The 27447-nt window shown below is 37.6% G+C and overlaps 1 protein-coding gene across 1 annotated transcript in view; it reads right to left on the bottom strand.

Annotated features, from left to right (window-relative positions):
• Window positions 1–405: 405 nt before the first annotated feature.
• Window positions 406–27447, bottom strand: part of BPNT2 (3'(2'), 5'-bisphosphate nucleotidase 2) — a 73708-nt gene continuing 46666 nt past the window's right edge. Inside the window, 3 exon segments of the mRNA XM_043986048.1 lie at window positions 406–7840; window positions 10743–10904; window positions 22785–22880. Of these exon segments, the coding sequence (XP_043841983.1) occupies window positions 7569–7840; window positions 10743–10904; window positions 22785–22880 (530 nt within the window). The 3' untranslated portion in view covers window positions 406–7568.

Here is a 27447-nt window from a genome sequence, read left to right on the forward strand (position 1 = left end):
CCTACTTAGCACTGTGCTGAGCACTGGGTATACAAATAATAAAAAGTCCTTGACCTCAAGGAACTTACAATCTAATGAGAGAAGACAACACACAAAAGGAAGCTGAGGAGGGAGTGACAGCCACCGGAAAATACCAAGTTGAAACAAAGAAGAGCATACTATGGGAATTGAAATTATTTAGTTCTAATTTTGAAATATCTTCTTCCACTCAGTAAATTACATTTTCACCATTTTGATCTATTCACCACAATTTCTCTAGTTTAGATTTTTCCACTCCCATACCATTTTCCTCCTCCAACATTCCTTAACTCAAATATCTCATATTTCTCTTTGCACCATTTTACCCCTTTCCCACCACCGCATCATCCCCAATTTCCTTCACAAAATCAGTTTGCCACACTGCAGTCTTCAGACATCACTATAGTTTATTTTGAGAATTTAGATTTAGTTTGGCAAAGTATCAGCCTGAGGCAGGTCACATACAAATTGCTAGGGCCAGACAACAGATCATTTCAAATGAGACTCTCAAATTTACTAGCACTCACTGATTACTGAGCATTACTCAGAAGGGGTGGGATGGGAGAAGGGCAATTTCCTTAAATTTTCTTAGAAAAAAAAACAACAATAATAGTATTAAGGACACAAAGTCATCAACTTACAGGACTTAGAGAAACTGTAGAACATAATTTGCAAATTTTTAGATGATCAAGTATCTCTACAAGGCAAGCAAAAGTAAAGTACATGAAATAATGCTAATTCTAGCATTGAAACCTCATGCTGGACATGCCACTGATAGAGGGAACTAAATGGCCAGTTTCTGAAATTAGCATATCATAGCATCCATTGCCATATTCTCATATCTTCATTTGTTTAACTTTTCCACTGGGCAAGATGAATGAGTTGGTCTACAAAGTATAGACCTTTTATAGCCTCTTCCATAGTGGACTATATAAAATACTCTTCTGAAAGCAGTTTAGGAAAGAACATGATTTCAAAGGAGACTGAGGAAAACCAGAGAGAAAGGCTAAAAGATAAAATGATGTACAGACATTTGTGTATGGACTGAGTCTTCTGAGTGTGGGGCTGTTACCTAAGGAAGGATACCCAGAGGCTGCAGGAAATATCATTTTCTATAATGGCAGACGACTAGGAGAGGGGCTATCAAGAGATTAGGAGACTGAAGCCCTCTACTCTTCCCTGTTGCGAATGATGGATAATGACCATGCAGACAAAATAAGCTTCCTGATCCTTTTTGTCTTTCATTAAAGGCTGGCATGACTGGTATGCTGGTATAGAGAGAGAAGTAGTAAACTCTTCTTGTAAGGTTTACCTGATCATCCTAATGACTGATAGAGCTACAACCAGGTGGACTTCATCCTGCACCCCCCACCTTAATATCAACACATATGTTGAGCATTTCTCTTCTGATGGAAAATTTACTGTGTGTGCAATACACACAAACCACACACAGAACTTTAATGGAAAACACTGCTAAATGAACACCCATTTCTGTTTTGCCAAGTTACACAGATGACGTTTATGGTGCAAATACTTTGGGGAACCCTTCTAAGCACACAATATAGAATGAGTTGTTTTAATGTAATTCATCACCTTTTTCTTCTAACAAGACATGAAGCCAACTTGGCTTGCATTTCTGATTTTCATCCCAAATGGAAAACTACTTATAAATCTCATTTTCCCACACATGATTAATTCACCACCCAACTTCTAAAAAGCTTTCCTGTCAACTGTTTTAATATTTATAAATCTTCACCAGTGGCAAATTAGAAATGCATATACCTGCCAGGTTTGACCAGATTTTTTTTCTTCCCCTAAAAAAAAAAACAAAAAAACAAAAAAACTTTCACATACCATCACCCTCTAAAACCAAAACACTTTTTTAAAGTACAAAATTCAGTTCTCCCCATCCCCTTGATGAAATTATTTACAAATAATCAAATCCAAACACAAGCAACTTTTAACATTAATATAAGTTTGATATGATACATACATATACAGCTAATTTATAACAGCATTTAAAAGAAATGGCTAATTTATAGCAACAACTGATTCCAGGGAGAGTAGGGCAATAGTTTTTAACTCCATGCTAAAGTATTTAATTTAAAAATTGGGCTGTTCAAAATGTCAAATTTTAAAGTCTATCCTACCTTCCATAGGTTTACAATGTTACAATAAAGCTAAATTAAAAATCAAAAGATGAAGTACCATTTCAGACTTACAAATACTGATACCAGTTTCATATAAAAGTCTACTATACTTGTAGAGTATGCAAAAATATTTTGTATCATTTATTCACTTAATGAATTCTCTCCCAGAATTAACATTAAAAACACTGAAATAATTGATTTTTCCATGAAGTACCTATTTTCCCCATCCCACTAGAAAGTCTTCCCCCTCTATGAATGCACAATGCCCTAGTAGCAGTAAGGCACAAATTTGCTAAGCTAAATAATAGGAAGACCCAAAATTTGTTATCAGGTATACACTAAAAGAAATTTTCAAATTGCAAGTCTGTCTCAAAAGTCAAAACAACTGGACTTAGCCAGTATCCAACATAAAACACTCAACATAGGCATTTACTTCCTAATACTTTCTACTGTTTTTTCATCACATCCTCCTCCTTTCAACTTGGCTTGAAATTCCATATATTAATTATTCTTTTGGGAATTACAAGAATAGTGGGCCCCAGAGCTAAGGAAGGAAGAAAACTAATGGAGTTCTTCCTCTCTCTACCTTTCTCCAATTAACATTCATTTACCTTATGGTGCAGAAAACAAAAAAGGAAGGCTCCTTGAGAAACAGCTCTGACAGATCACTTGTGCCTTCAACCCTTCTTGCTACTAATTGTAAGGCAAGCCTTTTCTTTCTCACATCACCTTCCCTATCCCCACTCTCCACACTATGCACACACAGTTCTTCTTTATGGTGGAGCTTCTTTTTTCTAAGGATTCCCTTTGTCATGGTCTTCTTTTCTTCTTCCCTATCCTTCACTTTTCCCCCCCAAATACAAAGAGGGTACATGGAGAAATTCTGGAACAATACGAATCAAAGGGCATGTGTGGGTGTGCATATGTGTCTCTGCATCGTTTTGTTACAACTTGAAGTCATTCAAGAAAAGTAGAATTTTTAAAATAAAAGAAACACGCATGGCACAATTGTACACATAGACCTGGTGCAGGCCTACTATGTTATAAAATTGGGCACAGATACACTAATGGCTTAGGCTTTACCAAAGTCAGTTTTCCCAAAGGCTTTTATCTCTCTAGCTTCTGCTCTCCTACAGTTATACTTGATGTGTGGGCAAAAGAGGAAGGAATATTTCAGAAGGATATAGAAGCATCAGGTTAAGTCTGGCAACTACAAAGTTTAAGGGAATAGGAATTTTACTTTTCTCTTCAAAGGGAGTCTAGTGAAAACACATTTAATTTGGAAATTTTCAGGACAGGCTTGAATCGCTTCTCTCTGTAGTTTATTTAACAAAGCCCCATCCATCTATATTAGAGAATTGATTTAGAGCAACTGGAAAGGTCCAATAGTCTAGTCCAACTTTATCACATTGCTCCAAATTTCAGAAGCAATAAATCAATAATGGAGAGAACAATATTAGAGGAAGAGAAAATAGAGACAGCAAGAGAGAGAAGGGGGGTAATGATGGAGAAAGAAGGGGGTAGTAGAGAGAGGAGGGCAAGTTATAGGAGAAGATATATAAGGGGAGGGGAAGATGTGTCAGTGGTACTGAAAGGCATATCATGTTGACATTCATGGCACTTGGCACAGTATTCAACAGTGAATGTTTGGAATAAAGAAATATATCAGTTGGGGGAGGCTAGATAGCACAGTGGCTAAAGCACCGGCCCTGGATTCAGGAGTACCTGAGTTCAAATCCGGCCTCAGATACTTGACACTTACTAGCTGTGTGACCCTGGGCAAGTCACTTAACCCCCATTGCCCCGCAAAACAAAAAAAAAATATATCAGTTGTCTCTAATACCCTAAAATCTTGAAGAAGAAAAAAGTAACAAACATTTTGCAATACTTTCTCTGAAAATAGTAGAGTGAAAGGATAACAGCAGGGTGTGCTGAACTAAGTCTTTGCCAACTTCCTCCTTTTGCCCCAAATCAGGCATGAATGTTTTTGAAATAATTCCTCCCTTCTGTAGTCTACCGAAATTATATTTTGTGCTTCCATATATTGTAAGCTCCTTTAATGTGATACAACTTTTCTTCTTATTGAAAGGAAAGAAAAATGGATTTCCTTATTAAATAAAGTAAAAATACTGTGTCAAATCAAGTAACAAAATTTAAAGCCATTTTTCATACATTAAGACATACTGGCTTTCAGAGATGAATAGAAAACTTTTTAAAAATAATTAATATGCTGCATAAGCACTTCCAAAAGAAATCAGCTGTGCAAGTCTCAATCAACTGTGCCAAACAAATTACAGTAATAATATGCTTAATTGCTAGCCAATATCTTAAAATTTTGTACAAACACAGATACCTCACAAAGTCCTATTAAAAACAAACAACAAATTATCTTTTGAAGCCTTTTTCTGCTAGATAGGAAAAATCTACTACAGATAAAAACCAAATCTAATTCAGTTTCCTCCCCTCCTTCAAGTATTTTCCCAATTTCCACATAATGTGGATATTTACAGTTAAGACAAACACTTTTTTTCCTAAAACTTATTTGCCAATATTCTAAAGGAAGAATTAAAAAATAACAAAAATTAGCAGCTTTGACCATTTCAAAATAATTTATTTTAAATTATCTTAGGAGAAGATGAGAAAAACATTATTTTAAGGCTCATAATTAACTATGCAATACCGGGGGAAAGCACAATGCCAACCTAACATTCAAAACAGCAAATACACAATTCACTGTCATATCAATGAAGTCACATCTGACTACCAATTAATGCCTGTTCACTGCTGAATGGACTTAGTGGTCATGGAGAAGTGCAAAAGATACATTTTTTAACAAGGGAGAGACCTCGTCCAAGTTGAACTGGAATTTTCAAACCCTAAAGTCATATGCCACATGTAGTCAAGGACAGGCTATCAGCTGCATTTCTCCTCCTAACACACTTAGTATAGAGTCCTAAACTGGCAAATACATGACTTCCACCAAGTTTGCTGGTACAAATCAACTTTTTGCTGGTATGGACTTACTGGTGAATACCAGCTAAAAAATGTGCTGGTTAAGACAATGCCTTACATATCTTTGTCTCCCTCTCAATGCTCAGAACAGCAGTTTGCACAAATTAGGCCTTTCATAAAAACAAATGCCACTTACATCTATGCTGCCAGAGGATTCTAGTTGAGTTAGCAATGATCTCTCTCCCTAGCCATTTTTACAATGCCAATAAGAGCTTCTTTTTAAACACAATGCTAACCAAATAGCAAAGGATTTTAAACTCTCGACATTGTATACAGAATTCCTAGCTAGCTTCATAAATAACAAATACCCTAAAGCATTAGAATGGCCAAAAGAAGATGCATCGCTCAACAAAAGAACATTAAATGGTTGTGGGTACAGAGACAACCCATTTCATAAAGATGAGCCAAAAGGAATCTTTCTTTGTGACCACATATTCCCACTCAGCCCAGGACTACCATCTTGCCAGCTATACTATCAGTGTGGAGGAGTTGGTCAAAGAAAGTATATGGATGATGACATGGTGTGCTCTTTTATTATTATAGTGAGTCCAATCTTTCTCCTGACCATGGAATTCTCACAGATTCTCACATCTTATGCATGCCATTTTTAGCTGGGCTATCACATTCTATTAATCCTCTGATCAATGGAGTCCTATTAGCAGCCTTAAGTCCCACCTTACGTGTTTATGTAGCCCTCTTACTCATCTTCCTCGAGGAAGGGTCTAGAAATGGTGTCCTCTACACCATCTGCATCACATAAAATAAGCCTCCCTCACCAGATGATGAAGTTTAGAAGTTTGTACCTCCATAGTAAAGCTAAATGCTATTATTCGTGGTATAGAAACATTGTCATGTTTTTGAAAGAAAACCACACAAAATTAAGTTTAAAAGGTTAAATCTAGTCCAAACTCTCAATAGAATCCCTTCTTTGCCATTGTTCCATAGGACAATGGAACACAAAAGGGATTAAAAAAGAATGATATTGGTTGGTGTCCTTTAAGTGTCCAGATATGTAATCAATAGTATCACCCAGAGAGAAACCAGACTTCTGGATGAAAACTCAAAGACAGTCCCTAGTTACAGCCAAAACAAAACAGGACACAAGGCAAATGTTTCATCCTTCCTGTTTGAATTAAATTCTGAAGTATAATCAGAAGAAAACTGTCATCAGAATGAACATTAAGCCTCAGTGTTTTACCCTGCTGAGAATTTATGTGATGCCCCCAAAAGCAATTGTAGTCTGGGGAAAAGTTCTTAAACAGACAGTGAAAGCAGCAATAACTCCTTCTGGATGAACTTACTATGAAGATCATATCTTTTAAATGCAAACTAGACAAAATGTTTTGTTTTTAAAATCACAGTTAAATTGAGTATTTGGGGGAGGGGGGTGGCTCAATTCTGGTACTATCAAACATCAATTTTCAATTACCAACAATTCATTTATATTTTTGTGATCCCTCTTTCTAACCTAATTCCAACAACAGTCTTTTCATTAAAAATAGATAGTGAAAAGGTGTAGTAAAATACCTATGGCCAATTCTGAAAACTCCAGAATAAAATGTACAAGTAGAGGAATCAGTAATTAGGACTGGAAAGGGGGTTGGGGGAGCACCCAGTGAGTCATGCATCTTTCACAGGGAAAGTGAAAATCAACAGCAAGACGTTAAAGCTATGTAGAGAAACACAATTTTCTTTTAAAATACACAGAAATAATAGTTACCATGATTTACAAATCATCAAAAATTCAGTATTTTCTACCACCTGGATGACCAACTTTTAAAGTTCTCGAAAAAACCCAAAATCAAACTGTTCTGTTATTTTCAATCAGTCAGAAATGTTCTTCTGTCATGGACAAATACAGTTATTTATTTCTTGCATATAGTTGGGTGTTTGGCTCCTTGTGCTTTCCATCCAATTGGAACTAGGGAGAAATCCTTGATGGGACCTCATTTTCAGGAAGTTATATTATAAAGTAATGCCAAATGAACTTTCAAAATTAATCCTTGGTTCTGCCTGATTCTTTGTGAAAGTACTATAAGTTCAATGATGCTGTTATAACAAGTCACTCAAATATGGTCTGTTCAGATCTAGATTTCAACCCACACACTATCTATGTATATGCACCTTAAGTATGACAACTGTATGAAAACAGTCTGCAAAATAAAGATGGTGAATGAGATAAAAAGCGACCCATCCTCCTCAGTCTTGTGTCATAAAGGGAAGGGAGAAGGGAGTGGGGAGAGTCCCTGTTGCTTTGCATCATCTCAAGAAGACTGGATGGCCTTGATCATGCATAGAGTCTTCCACAGATTGTCTGTAGCCCAGGGCCCTTCAGGCTGACCCTTCTCAGCTCTGGGAAGGAGAGGCGTTTCCTTGTATACCTTATGTTCATTTGTGTGATGTCTTCTCAAGTTCTGGGAGTTTTTTGACCAGTGCCTGATGGTTCATGTTGATGCTGGCTAGGAGTCCCCCTTCATTACCATCGGAGCCAGTGTAACTTATCTCTTCACCACTCAAGGTGGTCATATGACCCCCAAGAGCTTTGAGGAGGGCATTGCCAGCACAAATATCCCATTTTTTAATATATGTCACGTGGATATAGATATCAGCTTTTTCTTGGTTCTCATCAGGCACATCCAAGAGGGATAAAACTTTGTAACCTAAAGAATAAAGCACATAGAGTTTAGATTACTATTTCTTATAAGTGGTTTGTATTTTCAAAATGTGTGCTCAACTACTAAATAACAGAATAGAACTTTCACCTTAAATACTGATAATTAGGATTAGCGATGTTTAAAGCCTCAATTATGACTAGACTCTTGTAGTTCTAATTTTTAAATTTTTTCTTGCAGTTATTTTCAATGGAACGGTACATTCATATGGGTTAAGGCTAGGACCAAATGTGAGAAAATAATGGGATCTGGCAGGGACCCCACCTGAACATTGATTTGGAATTGATTGAATTGGGTAAGACTGATAGACTGAGAACCTACTTAACATTGATTAAATCAAGACCACAGCTGGCCAGCCCTGAGTGGGGTGTTGTTCTCAGAGGCTGTGGACTATGACATCAACACACATCAACACAAGACTACCCTCAACCAATCAGCTTGAGGGACCTCCCCTTCTCAGGGAGAGGGACAGGAAGTAGGAGGTGAGGCTGGCTCCGTGGGTCTGCCCTTTTTGTTTCAGGACTTTGGGTTGGTGGCAGAGAGAGAGGAAAGGAGATAGGCTTTTCTTGCTTTACTTACTGCACTCCATGTGTTCTCTTTACTTTTTAATTAATGCTTAATGCCAAAAACTGGTGCTGATGTTTCTAGTTTATAAGTAAACCATAGCTAGTTCTCCCCCACACTGGGAGTAGAAACAAGGCAACCATACATTAGATTTTAAACACCACACAAGTAAATTACTACCCACAATTTTCATTCTATTTTCACATTGGAAAATTTTACTCAAAAGCTAAAGTTATTTTGTTTTTTATATTTATTATGACCCTCCTCCACACTCTCCCAGTCTATAATCCTTGTTTTCACTTCTATTATTCCTTATTCTTATTGGATCCCAAGGAAAGCTAGTTGTTTCAACAAATCACTCATTAACTTAAAAGAATCCAGTGCTCTCCTATCTTTCCTCTAGTGTCTTGCTAATGCCCAGTACTAGGTATTTACCTTCTCTCCTCTGGCAAGTCATGAAATCCTCTCAATTACAGAAGTATGCTTTGCAAACAGCCTCTGCTAGTTCCCCATTGCTGATGAGTAATTCTTTTATCACTAATTGATTCACTTTCCTACACTCCACAGTGCCTATCCCAATCCTTCTTTCCCCTCAGGTCTTGTCAGAGAAATTGAGCTCTCTCATATAATATGTCTGTAACTTTAGTATGTGTTGTATGACTTCTGTGCCTCAGTTTCTTTATCTTCCAAAAGAGGAAAACCTCACAAGATTGATATGAGAATCAAAAAAGATTCTGTAAAGTGCTTTGTAAATATAAATCACAGACTTAGAACTATTTTGTGGGACATTAGTGATCTCTATTTAAAATCCCGAGGTGGGACAGTGGGTTGGGTGCTGGGTCTAGAGTCAGAAAGACTCATCTTCCTGAGTTCAAATCTGGCCTCAGACACTAGATGTGTGATCCTGGATAAGTCACTTAACCCTATTTGCCTCAGTTTTCTTCATCTGTAGAATAAGCTAGAGAAAAAAAAATGGCAAACCACTCCAGTATCTCTACCAAGAAAAGCCGAAGTGAGGTCACAAAGAGTCGGACACTACCAAAAAATGACTGAACAACTGAAAATTTAAAACCCTCATCTCATTTTGTAGAAGAAACTGAGAGGACAGGAGAAGTGAAACTTTTAGCTCTATGTTCTTACAGGTCATATCAAAGCCAATCAAAATTCAGGTGCCCTAACTCCAAATTTTGATGTCTTTCCAATAAGCCAAGCTTATTGTGTCTATTTATCTACTACAAAGAAACTTTTCTCTCTAAATGGAGTTAGCACTACACCAACAGATTGGATATATCTGAAATCTAATCTCCTAAAAAGCATTGCTGTATACATTTAAGAAACCAAATTTAAAGTAGAAAAACAAGTACATCCATGATTCAAAGATTAAATCACACTTTCTTTCTATATCCTCTTTTCTGTTCTCCTACCCCCTTTTGAGGATAAGAAAAAATTTAAAAGCACAGCTACGTCCCTATTAGTGAAAATAAAGAATCCCTAAAATGGTCACATGTACTTAAATTCCCACTATTTGAAGTTATAATTATTTACAATATGATAACTGGTTCAGAACCAAAGGAAATATGAAGTGCAAATCTGAGTAAGTTTCAATCACTCCAAGGGAATCATTACGTGCACTAATTGGAACCTTATTGCACTGATCAGCTTAAAAAGGAGAGAAGAAGATTATTCACCTTTAATATTCTCCCCACTTCCCAGATACAAGAAAAAGGCTGTGTAGATCTCCTGGCACAAGATTTGTCTATATCTACAATGTTTTTGGTTCTTGAACACTACTGCATATTAATATGTTAAATAGCAATTTTCCTTAAAGGTTTCAAGTAATAATTATAGAACACTGAATTTAACCTCTTTATTTTGTGGATAAAAATCATTGTTCCATAGATACAGTGAATTTCCCTTAAGGATATAGCAAAAATTCAAAAAGCAGATATGAATATTCTTGAATCATCTATATACAAGGTGCTATTAAGATATAAAGAAAAAAAATTAGATGGAGTTTTTAGCCCCAAGAAGCTCCAACCAAATTGGGGAAACAAAATCTACGCATAAACTCCCTTTCATATTTCAAATCTGCAAAGGGTAAGATTTTGGCCTGGTGAAAGGAAAGCCTTCAGAGTGACAGAAGGTACTTTACTTCTCTTCACTACAAGTCTCCAAGCCAAGGCTGGATGACCATTTCCAGGCTACTGGGGAGCGAATTCTTACTCAGGTGTGCATTGGACAAAATGACCTGTGAAGATCCTTCTGACTAAGACAGATCTTTAAGTATGTGTAATTGAGCCTGCTAAGGCAGGCAACAGTAACATACCTGCACCACCTGCAGGTATGATTGTGGTCTGGTTTCCAAATGTCTGAAGAGCCACTTGTTTAACTGTTCCTGAATGGGAGCGAGACACGATGATCCTTGGGGTCTTCTCGTTGTAGGAAGCACGAGCTTTGACATTGGAACCACCATCCACCATTGCCCAAGCTATAAAGGAAATTTATCATCCATTAGTAACTTTGGAAGATGTCCAGGTCTTTGAAACTAGAAGTTATTCTTCAGTTTCACAGATATCTTTAAATGATTGAAAAACCATCCTCTCCCAGAAAAGAATCCTCTGCAATGATATTTAATTAAAATAAGAACAATTGTGTATGATTAATTTACAAAACTCTTACTTCTCTTTATTCCTGATTTATATTTTGCAACTGTAGTTAAATTATGCTATAATTTCAGAATGTGTGTCTGAATTTCTAAAATTTCAGAAAATGTTCTCCCCCACTCCCAAGTTAACTTTTAAAATGCACATGTGAAATTGTTTTCCCTCAAAAGAGAATTCAAATCGCATGTGTATACATGTATATAACTTATATGTATGTATATATGCATGTGTATGTTTATTTATGTATGTATATACTTCTTTCCCTCCAAAATGTATCTAACTGGGGAAAAAGTGGCAGTCCTACAACACAATTTGTGGCTAAGCAGCATAATTATCTAATTGGCTTTAAATACATCAGCATAATCCAAATGTTATCTGGATGAGATTTTGTTTTTGTTTTACTTTTTTGGAAATAAACATAAAAATCATATAAACCTAGATTTTTAACCAGGGATCTCTAGGTGAAGTCTATCTGTGGGGGGCTATAATAGAACCAGTATCTACCAGGATCCCCCTCCTCATGACTACCCCAAATATGAGTTGCGCTAGTTTTCTCCAAAAGGCAACAAAGCTATCCCAGGGCCCTAATTGCCCCCATGAAGTTCCTATGGCCATATTGACAATGGCTGGATGGTTAAGTAAAGGAACAAAACAAGCCCACCTTCTTTCATACTTGGAAGAATCCCAATATATGGCTGGCTTGCCACTACACCATGCCCTGCTAATCAGACCCATTTCCAAAAAGACGGGTGTGTGTATGTGTCTATGTATGTGTACTGGGGGCTGGGGGTGCTACAGAGGAAAACTACAGCAATCAAGTTCTACTGCATCCTTGTTGAATATCCTTTCTATGCTATGGTTAAGTAAACCTCCTTTTGTTAACTGTTCAATGATCATTTTAGCCCAATATCAAACCTGAACCAACAGGTTATTGGCCTAAGCCAAGCTTTCCCTCTCTATCTCTACAATGGTGTTTCCAAAAAACAAAACAAAACAAAACATTACAAGTACATTAATTGTTCTCTCATGGTCCAATCAAGTGACTATTATAGCTACAGAATGAAGAAATCCACTTCCCGTGTTATTCCTGGATGAAAAGATGGATCGTCCAACAAGTTCCCAAACTTAGAGACATTAAAAGAATTAAGTAGAAACATTCGAAACATGAGGCAATGTAAAACAAAACCTAATAGTAAACATTTGCTTCTACAGTTAATTTATCTTGGGAAAAAACCAGTAACAACAAAAACAAAACAAAAAAGCTCCAGACTCCTTTAGAAAATGTGCTTCTGTTAACTATAGCAGGTTTTACTTACTAAGAAAAGAATTTCCAATATAGTCTCTCTAGAGGTCAGTATTGCATAAGGGAAAGAAAATGTTTATCTATTTTGGTACTAAATATTCTATACAGGAATATTTCAAATTATAAATCTGTTACCTTCATCTTGTGAAAATTGCATGTTTAAATAAATATGTATACAGATTTTTTTTAAAAATCAGTTATATATTATACAGGCAGAATTGTTCAAAATTTTAAAAGGTACACTCAGTGGGCATTTAATAAAAATTAATTGTGGTATAATAGTGATGATGAAAACAGTACTTAGAAAACATACTTTAGCTTTATGGGTTCTTGAAAAAGGCCTTGTTAGGGGGTGGGGGTGGGGGGGAATAATTATTTTGCTTTGTATGTTGGAACCTCAATAAATCCTCCAGGCACAGAATTTGGTATTATATGCAACTGCCTTGCATTTTTTTGTACCTATTTAAGTACCTATACTTGTCCATGGAAGATTTTATATATTCTTTCTATATACTGAATTTTCAGACCCTTATTATGGTGCTGTGATCTGTCTGGTTTGGTCACCATGTTTTAACAAGGTACAGAGAAAAGATGCAAAGGGTGGCAAAAATTAAAATATAATTCAGAAGCAAAAGTTAAAAATAGCCAGCACTGGTGGGGAGAGAATTCTAAAGGGAGTGTTCTTAAATATATTAAGGCTTTGTGAGAAAAAAACAGAGCAATTCAAACTCTGTGCTAATGCACATGGGGCCTAATAAAAATTATGATATTAATAACAACAACTACAATGTATATCATGCTTTAAGATTTTCAAAGTACCCAATTAATTTATGGACCATTCTATATATGCTCTGCATTCCTTCTGCACCCTATTTAGAGTATGTTCTCAGCGAGTCATTTTCCCAGAGAGGTTTTATTACTAGAACAGGTTCAAATGGCCACAAATTCCTTTCTGGTGCAGTCTTAATTCACTGAGGTATATTACAGTGATCTTAAAAGGGAAAAACAGCCACAGATGCTTCAAGAATAAATGAGTTAGGGGGGCAGCTAGGTAGCACAGTGGATAGAGCACCAGCCTTGAAGTCAGGAGGACCTGAGTTCAAATCCGGCTTCAGACACTTGACACTTACTAGCTGTGTAACCTTGGGTAAGTCATTTAACCCTCACTGCCCAACCAAAATAAAACAAAACAAAACAAAAAAGAATAGATGAGTTAATACATACGGAGGGGACCTGAACCAAAGGAAAAGGGCTTCCATTAAAGCAGGATAGATTTCTACTTTGTACCTTCAAACAAATTTGGTTTAAGAAAAATGCTACTTCTCAGGCCATTTAAGTGCTGATATGGGAATATTTGCAGTTTATGCCCTCGGAGAGATTTAAGAGAACAGACAGTTGCTTGATGAAGAAAGTTTAGACATTCATTTGTTGGGTAAGGTGTGCAGGTCCAATGTACTCTCCTGACCTCATGAGGGGAGTATAAGAAGCTGGGATTTCATCCTGGTTTGAAAAATCCTCTCTCCTCTCCACTCCCCACCCAAACAGCCCCCATGCAGAAAAGCCACGGTCTATAACTTACTGCCTGGGAGAGATGTCTATAGGGCACTGATAGATTACATAACTTGCCCATGGCTACAAGGCTGATACATACAAGAGTGACAAAAGTGCATCAGAGAAATAAACAAGGAAGATAAAACAAACAAACTACAAGTCCCAAGGTAACTGGTTTTGTGCGTCTGGAAAAGGACCAGCTTCTATTCTAATCTTTGCACATCAATCAAGTCCTTGTGATATTTACTTTGTGATCACCTGGGACCTTCAAGGTCTTTTCTTCTGAATCTTTATTTATAGTCCTCTTTTTTTGTGCTGCTGCTTAATTATGTGTGAGTTTATAGAAATGTATTATTCAGTGTGTACTTAACATACTTTTTAAAAAATGTTTAAATATATCATCATTGTGTCCCATTACACTTCATTTTGTAAAACTGTTTTTATAAATAATTTTCAGCATCATTTGGAATGTTTATTATTCCTGTATTCCATAGTCTTAAGATCTCAAAGGTCCCTTCCAATTCTAAATTTATGTTCCTGTAATCAAATATAGGACACTCAATCAAAGACTAACTGAAATCAAGACATAGTAGATTCATAACTTCCATCTCATCTATGTGTTTTGTCATTATTACAGAGGGAGATCAAATTGGTCTAGCATGATTTAGCAGTAATAATGATAATAGCTAGCATTTTTAAGGTTGGAAAACATTTTACAAATACCATCTCATTTGATCATCAAAACAAACCAGGGAGATATATGCTATTATCATCCCTAATTTACAGATTAGGGAACAGGCAGGAAGAGGTTAAGTGTCTTGCTCACAGCCACAAAGCTAGTAAATTATCTAAAGCCACATTTGAACTCAGATCTTCGTGACTCCAGGAATGGGGCTCCATCCACTACATTGCACTGCCTTAGTGCTATGCAACCACCATAAAAGTTTGGTGTCTCTGTCTAGAGGAGAAATTTACAGACCAGGGATCTTTTTCAAGGGATATGTAATGTCAAAACTACTTCCATAATAATACTAAGACATTTTAATTTCAAATAATGGTATATATTGATAGTTATAACCCATACAAAAACAAGCTTTTTGCAGGGGGGTCTTCAATAATTTTTAAGAGTGTGAAGGGGTCCCAAGACCAAAAAATTTGCAAACTGCTTATCTAAATTATAGTACAGTTAGGTGAGTTCAGAAGTGTCCAACGACCAACCCCAAAGAAGGATCATAGAAGGTTTCATGTCAATTTGGAATGGAGTCCCCAGTAGAATGCCCCAAAGATCTGTGCTTGACCCTTTCCTATTAAAGCACTTTTATCAATAACCTGGATGAAGGCATAGATGGCCTACTTGTCAAATATAAGGATGATGCAAAAGAAAGAGGGATGGCTCCTATCAGAGAACAGAATAAAGATCTGTTCACAATCACAATCACAATTCACAATCACAATTATCTCAGAATGAGAAGGAAGCTCCAAGACCATTCTGATTCTTCATGGTTTTTGACCCTACCTCTACTTTTTTTCCGTAAAAGGAACTTCTGGTGAGCAAACTCTGCCTAGAGAGTTTCAGAGAGTATCAGCAACCATAAGGCAACTCATGCCTTCCAGGAATGCCTGGGGCACTGAGAGATTAAATAACTAGCTTGGGCTCAGGCACAGAGCCAATATGTATCCAGGGTGCAACTGAAGAGCTTCATTAGCAACAGGTGTTCAGTCAGCCACTGTTGGAAGACAGGTGGTGCAATGAACTATTGTCTCCTTAGGAATTTCATTCCAAGTTTTAGATTAGCTCAAATTGTTAGCAAGGCTTTGCTTATATGAAGCCTTGTTTGGCTTTGTGACTCCTAGCCATTGTTCCCAGTTCATGTAGCCCTATTATCTCTCCCCATGTTGACAGCTCTTCACATACTTAAAGACAGCTATCATATTCCCTTTAAGTGTTCTCTTCAGACTAAACAATCCAGGCAGTTCCTTCAACCAATTCATTCATTCAACCAACAAGTTTTTATTAAATGTTTAATATGTACCAGATACTAGATTTGATATTGGGGAACAAAGACAAAAAGGAAAGAATCTTTGTCTTCAAGGAACTAATATTCTATTGGGGAAGGAACAAAACAGACATAAAAAAGTAGATGGACAGTAAACAGAGTAATTTCTGGAGATAAGGTACTAGTAACTGGAGGGGATCAGAATAGGCTTCCTGTAAGAGGTAGCTTTACAAGATCATCTCAAGACTCAGGTGAGCTTTAAAGAAGGATAGGGATTGTCTAAGGCAAAAGTAAGGATTGAGGGCTCAGAGATAATGACAAAGTCAAATTGGTGAAAGATGGACTTCCATGCATGGGGAGCACAAATGATAATGGACAAGTTTGTATTTTATCTCAGAGGTAGTAGGGAGCCACAGTAATTTATGAATAGGACAGTGATGCAGACATGTGCTTTAGATAAATCAGTTTCGTAGCTGTGAGGTTGGACTGAATAACGAGGACTTGAGGAATGGAGGCCAATTTGAAGGGTATCAAAGTAGTCCAGTCTGTGAGAGGTTGTGATAAAGGTCTGAACTCAAGGAGTGGCCATATGAGTGAAGAGAGACACCAATCAGAGAAGCCAAAAATATAGAATTTGCAAGATGTAACAATTGGCTGGTTAGGTGGAATGAGGGGAAGGGAGTGAAGAGTCAAGGATGACACCTAGGTTCTGAACTCAGATGAATGAAAGGAATGTGATACCCAGAACAGAAATAACTAAGTTAAGAAGACAGGATGGATTTGGGGAAAAGACAATTAGTTCTATTTTGGGCATGACTCTGAGATATCTAAGTTGGTGATAATGGTCTAGGGCCACACACAGATCTGTGAGTCCTCTGCAGAAAGTAGACAGTGTTTGAAAGACTGCACTCCTGTGAACTTTTTCATGCCTCCAGAAACCTCATCATTCCTCAAGATTGAATAAATCTTGGTCCTCACACCTCATCACTACCTGCTGTCCCTCTGATTAGAGGGCAAAGTGAGAAACCCCTCCCAAAACCTCCATTTAAGGAGGGCACCCAGCCAGGTCAGTCATCTTATCATTTTCTTTTTTTTGTAGGGCAATGAGGGTTAAGTGACTTGCCCAGGGTCACACAGTTCGTAACTGTCAAGTGTATGAGGCCGGATTTGAACTCAGGTCCTCCTGAATCCCCTGGTGCTTTATCCCCTGCACCACCTAGCTGCCCCCTATCTTTTCATTTTCTATCCAGCTGCAAGCCTCTGAATTTCTCCCTCATGCCCCCAAGACAGGTATCTCTCCCACCCCCACTCCACAGCTTTTCAACTTCTTCTGTATGCTGTCTTTATCCATTAGATTACAAGTTTCTTGAGGGAAGGGATTGCCTCCCTCCAGCCCCAATATTTATTGTCTCAGTGCATAGCACAGGGCCTGGCACACAGGTGTTTAATAAATTTATTCTGACTGATTGTTCTGGGCCACAGAGCTAGTGTGTGTGTGTGTGTGAGAGATGGGACTTAAGTTCACAGCCTCCTAATTCCAAGGCCAGCCTCCTATCCACTACATTATGGTACTCCCATTTTATCAGACGGTTGCCATTTTCCTTAACATATGTAACAGATATTGCCACCATTTCTAGAACTCTCATACCCTCTAAAATGGTGTGCCAGGAGAAGTTGATGCATTTCTTGTTCCTCTGTTACTTCCAGAACATCCCTTTCCAACTTGATCCCTTACCAACCTCTCCTTTGGACTTCCATTCATTCATTCATTGCAGATTTTTGTCACAGACATCTATTGGCTTGCAGGTTGAGATTTTTTGTTTCCTTTCAGTTCCTGGGCTCACAGTCATCTTCTCTAAACTTGACATTTTTATGTGGAGCCTTCAAAAAATACGTTGACCACCCTGATCTTACCATTTATTGACTCACAAAAGACCCTTTCACTCCATCTCAGCTACCCCTGGGATGGTTCCATCTATCTTGAGTCTCATATTACCTATACCTGTGCTCCTGAACTCAGAAATTCCTCTGAGTATAATTTCCTATCCTGCCAATTCTCCCTGAGCCTCAATCTACTAGAACCTCTTCTTTACATTCACTGCAAGCCTTCTTACCACTACCTAGACTCCTAATCAATTACCCCTTTCTCTTAGCTTCTCCTCCCTCCATCAACTTCACCTTATAGTTAACCAGTTTAACTGTAGACTGATCTCTACCCTCAAATTTCTTGCCACTTTATTGTAAGGAATACAGTCTCCTCCACATCCCATTAAATGAAGAAGCCCTGGGGGAAAAAAAAAAAGAAGGAATGAACGTGAAAGGAGAGAAGGAGGGAGAAAGACAACAGGAAGGAAGGAAGGAAGGAAGGAAGGAAGGAAGGAAGGAAGGAAGGGAGAGAGAGAAAGAAAGAAAGACAGACAGACAGACAGCAGAAAAAGGAAGCAAGAAAAAGAGAGAGAAAGAGAGCCAATAGGAAAGCTTAGTCACTCTGTCAAAAGACCAGCAGTAACAGCCCAAAGCCTTATTTCCCATCAGAAAGAAATCTGAATATTAACTAGCCTCCAAGTCTAAAGGAGTCTTCCTTCCTCCTACTAGCCTGACTCCTTAGCTCTTTCTCCTAATTCCTGGTTCTGCTAGACCCTGATAAAACACTATAAAAACTCAGTGGACTCCACTGATTTCAGGGGAGGAGCCCCACTGCCTCTCAGGACCCTAATGAGTTACTCAACGGTACCAAGGCACCCATTGGACATGTTCCCATCATTGTCCCTGATTGTCCTGCATTTTTTGAGTATCTACCACCAATAAAGGTCTGCTTCACTGTCTCATTGTGAATTTCATGTTTCCTTTTACTAGAATTTGGCAGATCCTTAAGCCTGTATTAAAACCCTCATACTATTGCCATTTGTGCCTTGCTAAACCCAAACTCTGAGTTATTCCTACAATCTAGCTTCCCTGGCCCTATTCATATGCTGATGAACATTGTTTCTTTAGAAGCTTGGTATATTGTTAACTTCCCCACCCTCAACTTTTTTTTTTTTTTTTTTGGTGGGGCAATGAAAGTTAAGTGACTCGTCCAGGGTCACAAAGCTAGTAAGTGTCAAGTGTCTGAGTCCAGATTTGAACTCAGGTCCTCCTGAATTCAGGGCTGGTACTTTATCCACTATGCTGCCTAGCTGCCCACCCCCTACTTCAAGGCATCCATATCTACTACATCCCTCCCACTGGATGGGGCCATCTCCAGTTGTCTTGACATATATCTTGCCACTGGATCCAGATGGCTCCAAAGGAGAGTGAGGCTGGGGACATTGCACAGCCTCGCTTCACTTTAAATCCAATTCACTGTCACCTAGGACAAACAACAACAAAAATACCTGTCTCTCTCATCCTAAAGAAAAACAAAAACGAACAAAAACACAACAAAAACTTCACTTGATTATATCATCATCCCCTCAATACATCATCTTTTCTACAGCCAAATGCCTAGGGGGAAAAGGGCATCACTTTTTTTTCTTTCTTTCAATCCATTAATTTCTCATTTTGTTGCAATCTGACTTCCAAATCTGACACTTGATATCAGATGCTCTCTCCAAGGCTGCCAACAGTCTCTTCACCATTAAGTCCAGCAGCCTTTTCTCAGTACTGAGCTTACCTGAGGTCCCTACAGCTTAACACTAATGACCATTCATAACTTGTCTTCTCAAAGGGCTTATCCTAGGGTAAGGCTGAATCTATTTTAGGCTATTTCATATCACTTTTTCTTTTAAACTAAAGCAAATAGGAACCGTTTATTTTAAAAGCCCAGGGTCCATCATCCACGCCCCACCTCCTAACTGTAGTGAACACCTCAAAGCTCCATCCCTCAACTTCCTTCACTTCTCTCTCAGAGATCTCATCATCTTCCATGTGTTCATTATAATGTCTATGCATGTGACTCCAAGATGCATACATCTAGTCCTAGGCTCTCTCCTGGACTCCAGTTCCACATCGTTGCCACCCTGTGACAGCTAAGTGTAAAAATGGATAGAGTACTGGCACTGGAGTCCAGACACCCTGAGCTCAAATCCAGCCTCAGACACTTTCTCAGTGTGGACCCTGATCAAGCCAACTAACCTTTGAGTGCATCTGTTTCCTTAATTCTAAAATGAAGATGATAGCACCTATGTTCCAGTGTTGTTGTAAAAATGAAATGAGATAATATTTATAAATCTCTTGGCACATAATATATATTTAATCCTTCCTGCCTTCCTCTATCTCTCCCTTCCTTCCTCCCTCTTTCTAATTATCTCCAACTAGATGTTATTATATATGAAATAGAATTCATTGTATCTTCCCTTAAAGACCACACCTCTTCCCAACTTCCCTCTCTGTAGGAAAAGACCATAATTTTTTTTTGTTTGTTTGTTTTGGGGGATAATGAGGGTTAAGTAACTTACCCAGGGTCACATAGCTAGTAAGTGTCAAGTGTCTTAGGCCAGATTTGAACTCCGGTCCTCCTGAATTCAGGGCCAGTGCTTTATCCACTGTGCCACTTAGCTGTCCCAAAGACCAGAATTGTTATAGGCATTCAGGGATGCAACCCTGGAATCACCTTGGTTCTTCAGTCTCTTTGAAACTTCATGTGCCACCTCTTCCATGAAAACTTCATCCTTCTCCCCTGCAGTCTCCGTCCTCAAATTACCTCATAGTTACTTATATCTGCAAATGATATATTTCCCTTATAGAATGTAATCTTTTTAAGGGCAGGATTTGTTCTTGTTTTGGTAACCACACTTGGCACTAATACATTGCTTTGCATTTAGTAGAAACTAGGTATCTCTTGAGTCAGAATGAAAGGTAGGTCACCTTTTAAAGTATATTATTAAATCCAGATGGTATTTTTTTCAATAAGAGCTATCTTATTTTATAAGAAGTCAACAAAAATGTGATTAATGACATTTGTTTTTATCAGGATTTGCTTTAAGAATATTGCATTAAGTGAAGGAGAACTAACTGTATTTGAAAGTAATGAAACTGTTTTTTGAAAACAATTTTTACATTAAGACAAATAAGCCTTCTCCTCCATTAATCTAAGTTATTTCTGTTTTATTTTATCTGGAAGACCTTGTGCGAAGCATTTAACTCACAATAGTTCTGACTAAATAAATCAGAATCCCCAAATTTCAATTTTTTAGTGATAATGATGCCTGTTGTAACTATGTTGTAATTTGTCCCCCATGTGCCCAATATTCAATCATTGTCAAGAAAAGATTACAATGTAGGGAAGGTATAAACACGCCCTCATCCTCATTATGTCTCAGCTTCCCCTTACATAAAAATTAGAATAATGATACTTTTCAGAGCTCTGAGGAATCATCAGAATGAGAGACAGACAGACAGACAGACAGACAGTATAGGGAAGTGAGAGCACCATAGGTTTGGAGTCTAAATACTAATATTTATTAAGCCCCTATTATATTGCAAGTACAATGCTAGGCAATGGAAATACAAACACAAAGAATGAAACAATGTTTATACCCAAGGAGTGACATTCTTAACAGTGGAGACAAAAAGTACAATAGAAGAATATACTAGTCATACCAGAATATACCATGTATTTGGATAAGTTATTTAATCCATCTATGCCCAAACTTCTACCCTCACAGGTTCTTAGGAGGAATATTTAAGATGTGAATGTGCCCTGCAAACTGTATAAGCATTATGAAACTGCATTATTGCTAGGAAATACCTCCCAATATATGCATTACCTCCTACAAGGAAGGTTGATATTCTAATGGAAGAATACAGCTAAGGTACCTACAGGTTACCTGGATATTCTGTTAATATATGGAAATATATTTATCTAGCTACCTCTCCAGGGCTTCTAGGAGGCATAGCACTTAATGCACTGGGCTTGGAATCAGGAAGACTCATCTTCCTTAGTTCAAACGTGACCTCAGACTAGTTGTGCAACCCTGGGAAAGTCACAACCCACTTTGTCTCAGTTCCTCATCTATCAAATGAGCTGCAGAAGGAAATGACAAACCACTCCAACACCTCTGTCAAGAAAACCCCTACATGGGAGGAGAAGGGGGATCGAACCTGACTGAAATGACTAAACAACAAAATGTCTCTATAGGGATATACCTAGATTTATCTCTATGTGTATATATAGATATATCTAGAGAGAGAGAAAGACAATATATGTGTGATAAGCAGCACGATATGGTAGCCTCCCAATCAGGAAGCTCCAGATTCAATCCTGACTCTGGCACATATGATGGGTTGTGTGAGCCTGGGCAAAGTCACTTAACCAATCTATGCCCCAATACACCTCAATAAGCTGCATAAATACCAGAACAACTAACAATTTAAATCGGTAAATTCTGCATCAGTAAAGGGTGTCTTTCTTTACTGGGAGCTTCCTCTTTATCAATGAAATTACCTATTCAGTTTTTTTAAAAATGAAAAAATACATAGTACAAGGGACGGTGTGGTGAAACCCAGGGTGTATCATCATAACAGTTTATACATTATGTCTAGTTCATTATCAACCACAAGCAACTTATTTGTAATAAAGGAAGAGAGAAGAGGCACAGAAATTATCCAAATGTAATTCTGAGTTGGCTTCGAAATAACAGGATGTACATTCAATTTAATACCAATATATATCCCCAGGTACTCATGCTCCTGCTCTCGGCCCCTCTGTCTGTAGCCACAGCCCAATCTGGAAAACAGGATCTTTCCAGTAATGAACCAGATATGAAGCTCAGTATTTACTGAACACTTGGTGGAGTTTGGTATGAACTTACTCCTACTAACACTGGATTCACTGATAGGATAAGAGAATAAAACAATGCAAGACAAAAGAATACCTGTATATGCAGAGAATGGCTTATGTATTACTCCCAGTACTGGTTTACCATTGACAGCTACACACACCATTGTAGTGACATACTTCCGAAGATCCTCTATAAGGAATAGAAAAAAAAAAATACCAGGGTTAAAGTCACAAAATATAAATCCAGAATCCAGATCACGTTTTAAAAGAAACAAACAGTTCCTATTTGCTTTACTTTAAAAAAAAAGTGATATGAATTGCCCCAAAATAGATGCAGCCCTACCGTAGGATGAGCCCTTTGTAAATATAAAGTAAATTTTATTTTTCATCAATCTGGTCCTGTGGAAGATTACTTGTTATGTAATGTCTATTTCCAATGTACTTTATCCAAATGAATATGTTCTTTATGCATTCCAACTTGCTTTTCAAAGCAACTGGAAGGTCAAGCTTTTCAAAGCTTCTACCATGAATCATTCTGTGTATCTACAAGGTCATGAATGTATATGAGATAAATTCCGGATTCAAAGAAAATGTAAGGGAATGGAATATTGCGTTTAATTGAACTTTTTGTCAAATCAAAAAACAATTTGTTTAGAATCTAAGATGGCCATAACTAGTACAACACTTTTCACCTAAGATATATTAAAAACAAAGCCCTTAACATAGAATTTGGAAATATCCAAAAGCAGATGGAGTTAGTTTGCTCACCTCTATTTGCTTTTAGCTGTCATGAAATGGTCAAGGAGGAAAAAGGCATGTGTATAAGGATGTGAGGGCTGGGAATTTCAGCTTCATGGGTATAGGGAGTCCCGGGCTAGGATCTGTCCCATTAACATCACATTTAAATTGTTAGGGCAGGAGCTTCCCTATGAGAAATACTTTTAAAAACAATTCACTGATATAAAGACCCTTCCAAAGCTATCATGCACTTTCTGCTTCCTTAAACAGTACTTCTGGGCTGAATGGAACAGTTTCTGGTACCAAGCTACAGTAAAACTCCACCCAGTCTACCTGTTGAGATCATGTAGGGTACCTTGCTATTACACTGAACAGTTCAAGATGCTGTTTTGGTTGGGGACAGCTAGGTGGCACAGTGGATAAAGCACCAGCCCTGGATTCAGAAGGTCCTGAGTTCAAATCCGACCTAGGACATTTAACACTTACTAGCCATGTGACCCTGGGCAAGTCACTTAACCCTCATTGTCCTGCAAAAAAACAAAAAGAAACAAAAACATAAAAGAAAGGTACTGTTTTGGTTATGGTCAGTCTAGTTTTGTTTTTTTGTTTTAACTTCTTTCCCTTCATAGGATATCAGCCATTACTTCTTGGTGCTCCTGTTGTGCTCACTGTGTGATGGAAAACTAGCAACCAAGCCTGTTAGAACTGTGTGTAAACTCAAGAGTCAGTGAGGCTAAATGATGGGGTAAGAGCCTGGGTGCCTATGCCAAGGGGTTTGTTTATAGCAGCTATTTCAAATGCTGAGAAGCCTTAAAGCCTATTGATTGGTAATATATTAGCCATGTACCCCCCTCTTTCTCTTGGGATGTCATTTGGTTTCATTCATCCTGATATTTTATTCCACCATGTTTTAGGAGACTCAGGGAACTAAGAATAGGTTGTAATAACACACTAATGCCCACATACAGAAACACACTATTTATGGCTCACAGAGAGCTGGCTCAGTCCCTGAGGGCCAGATGGGGCACAATTAAGTGAATAATAACAGCTTACACTTATCTAAAGCATGCTATAGTTTACAATAATCCTATGAGGTACAGTATGAATATTATCTCCGTTTTACTAATGTGGTCCAAATGATTTGACAGATATCCAAAGTTACTTGGATAGAAAGGGGCAGAAATAGGTCTTATGATTTTTTTCTTTTTTAATTCATGGAATAAAATAAGCATTTTCATAACAGTATAATAAAAAAAAAAGATGATTGCACATGAAACTGCAAATCTATTCATTACAACTTGCTATTCTTTTTTTTTTTTTTTTGTGAGGCAATTGGGGTTAAGTGACTTGCCCAGGATCACACAGCTAGTAAGTTGTCAAGTATCTGAGGCCAGATTTGAACTCAGGTCCTCCTGACTCCAGGGCTGGTGCTCTATCCACTGTGTTACCTAGCTGCCCCTATTCCTTTTAAATATAAAGTTATCTGAAAACCGCTTTGGCCCTTAAAGACCTCCAAGGGTCTCTAGATTCTTTAGACAATAGGATAGCCTTAGACTACTTACTTGCAGACAATGGCGGGGTTCCGAATACTTAGTGCTTCATCTATATCAATAACTCCTGCAAAGTGGAGCTACGTATCCATGAGTTACATGATGCATCTAAATGGATGGCAGATTCTCACAGCCAATTGTTCTCCAGCTGTCCATCCTGGACTTCATGGTTGTTTTCACTACTTGCTCCTTTCATACCTACAATTTTAATCATTGCAATGCGTCTTGCTGTGTGTGTGGACCTTGTATTTGTAATATTGTCACTTCTCTAGTTACTCCTGGGATTAAAGCTTCCACTGAAGGCACAGGAACATCTCTACACCCCATTTTTCAGCCATGAAGAAGCTACAGAAGACAGACCTTTGCCCTTTTCTCCCCAGAAATAAGAGGGGGGAAATGTAGTGAGAACTCAAGAAATCCAAAAGATTCCAACTCCCTAGGCCAAGGGAAAAACAGCCCTGTCTCCCACTCCAAGTATGAGATGTGACAGAGCATGATCCCAGTATACCAATAAGCAAGATAATATGCAGGACATGGTGGATGCTGCATATCCTAGATAACCCATTATTCAAAGATCTCCTCATGGTTGTCTTGCCCTTCCCTCCCCTTTGTTTTGTAAAGATACAAAAGACCAGGTCTTCTCTTACTCCAGTGGGACAAGTCACCTTAGTGATCTGTTCCCCCAGCCATATGTTTCTCTCTCCTAATAAAATCTCTTTTTTACAAAATAAATAAATAAATAAATATAAAGTTATCATGTAATTTTTACCCTTTTTCTTCTTTAAAAACACATACATATATGTAAAATCATTCTATGCATACTTCTGTTTATCAGTTCTTTATCTGGATACAGTTAGCATCTTCCTTCAAGGGTCCTTTGTATTTAATTTTGGGCATCTATAACAGTCAAAATGACTTTATTCACTCATTCTTAAAACAAGATTGCTATTACTGTATACACTGTTCTCTTGCTTCTGCTCATTTCACTCTTCATTATTTTGTGCAAGTCTATCCATGTTTTTCTAAGATCATAGAGCTCATGATTTCTTATAGTACAATAGTATTCCATCACAATCTTATACTACTTGTTCAGCTATTCCCCACAATTTCCCTATACAGAGGACATATAAATTCTTTTCCTTTTCCCTTAATCTTGGGAAACAGACCTATTAGTTATAGTGCTGGGTCAAAGGGTATAGGCAATTTAATAACTCTTTGGGAATAATTCCAGATTGTTCTCCAAAATGATTAATCAGCTCACAGTTCTATCAACAGTGAATTAGTATGCCAACTTTTCCATAGCCCCTCCAACAACTGTTGCTTTTCTCTTCAAACATTTTAGCTAATCTCATAGCTGTAATATGATATTTCAAGGTTGTTTTAATTTGCATTTCTTCATATGACCATAAATTGTTTTGATTTCTTCACTGGAAAACTGCCTGTTCATATACTTTGACCATTTTCCTGGGAGTACACCTGCTTAAAGAAACCCACGAACTATATAAAGAAAATTATATATAAATTTTTTATACAAATAAAAACTGATTTAAATAATTGGAGAAATATTCATTGTTCATGGCTAGGCAGGGCAAGTATAATTTTTTTAAAAACACAAATTTGCCTAAATTTATATATTTAATGCCAACCCAATTAAATTACCAAAAAATATTTTACTGAATTAGAAAAAATAACAACTCATTTGGAAAAACAAAAAGTCAAGAATATCAAAGGACCTAATGAAAAAAGAACATAAATGAAGGAATCTTAGAAGTACCAGATCTTAAACTGTAAGTTCCAATTTCAAACCTCAGGGTATTATTCCTGTTTTTTTTTTACCTTCTAAGTGAATTAATCCATTCATCTATTTAACCAATAACTCACATTTCCTTTTCCCCTTTTTTATAAATATTTAATATTTTTCTTCCAATTAACATAGAAACAATTTTTAACATTTGATTTTTAAAATTCTGAGTTCCAAATTCTCTCCTTTCTCTTCCCTCCTTTCTGAGAAGGCAGGCAATCTGTTATAAATTATACATGGTTAAGTCACATTTCTATAGCACTTTTTACTGTTTGTGAAAAAGATGGTTCTCCCAACAACCCTGTGAAGCAGATATTCCTAACGATATTATCTCCACTCTTGGGATTGAGGACATAAGAGCTTAAAAAGGTCCGAGGAACATGCCTGTGACCTGAGAGCCAGTAACTGAACCCAGTTCTCCAGTTTCCACATCTAGTTCTCCATTCCAACACATCTCATTGCCATGTGATACCTGTTTAATACATTCTATGCTGTGGCCCATTTATCTTATGGCTAAAGCACAAAGAGGACAGCTAGATGACACCATGGATAGAGTGCCAGTCCTGAAGTCAGGAAGACTCATCTTCCTGAGTTCCAATCTGGCCTCAGATACTCACTTGCTGTGTGATGTTGGGCATGTCACTTCACCCTGTTTGCCTCAGTTTCCT

This window comes from Dromiciops gliroides, chromosome 1 (assembly GCF_019393635.1).
Source record: "Dromiciops gliroides isolate mDroGli1 chromosome 1, mDroGli1.pri, whole genome shotgun sequence".
Lineage (NCBI taxonomy): Eukaryota > Metazoa > Chordata > Mammalia > Microbiotheria > Microbiotheriidae > Dromiciops > Dromiciops gliroides.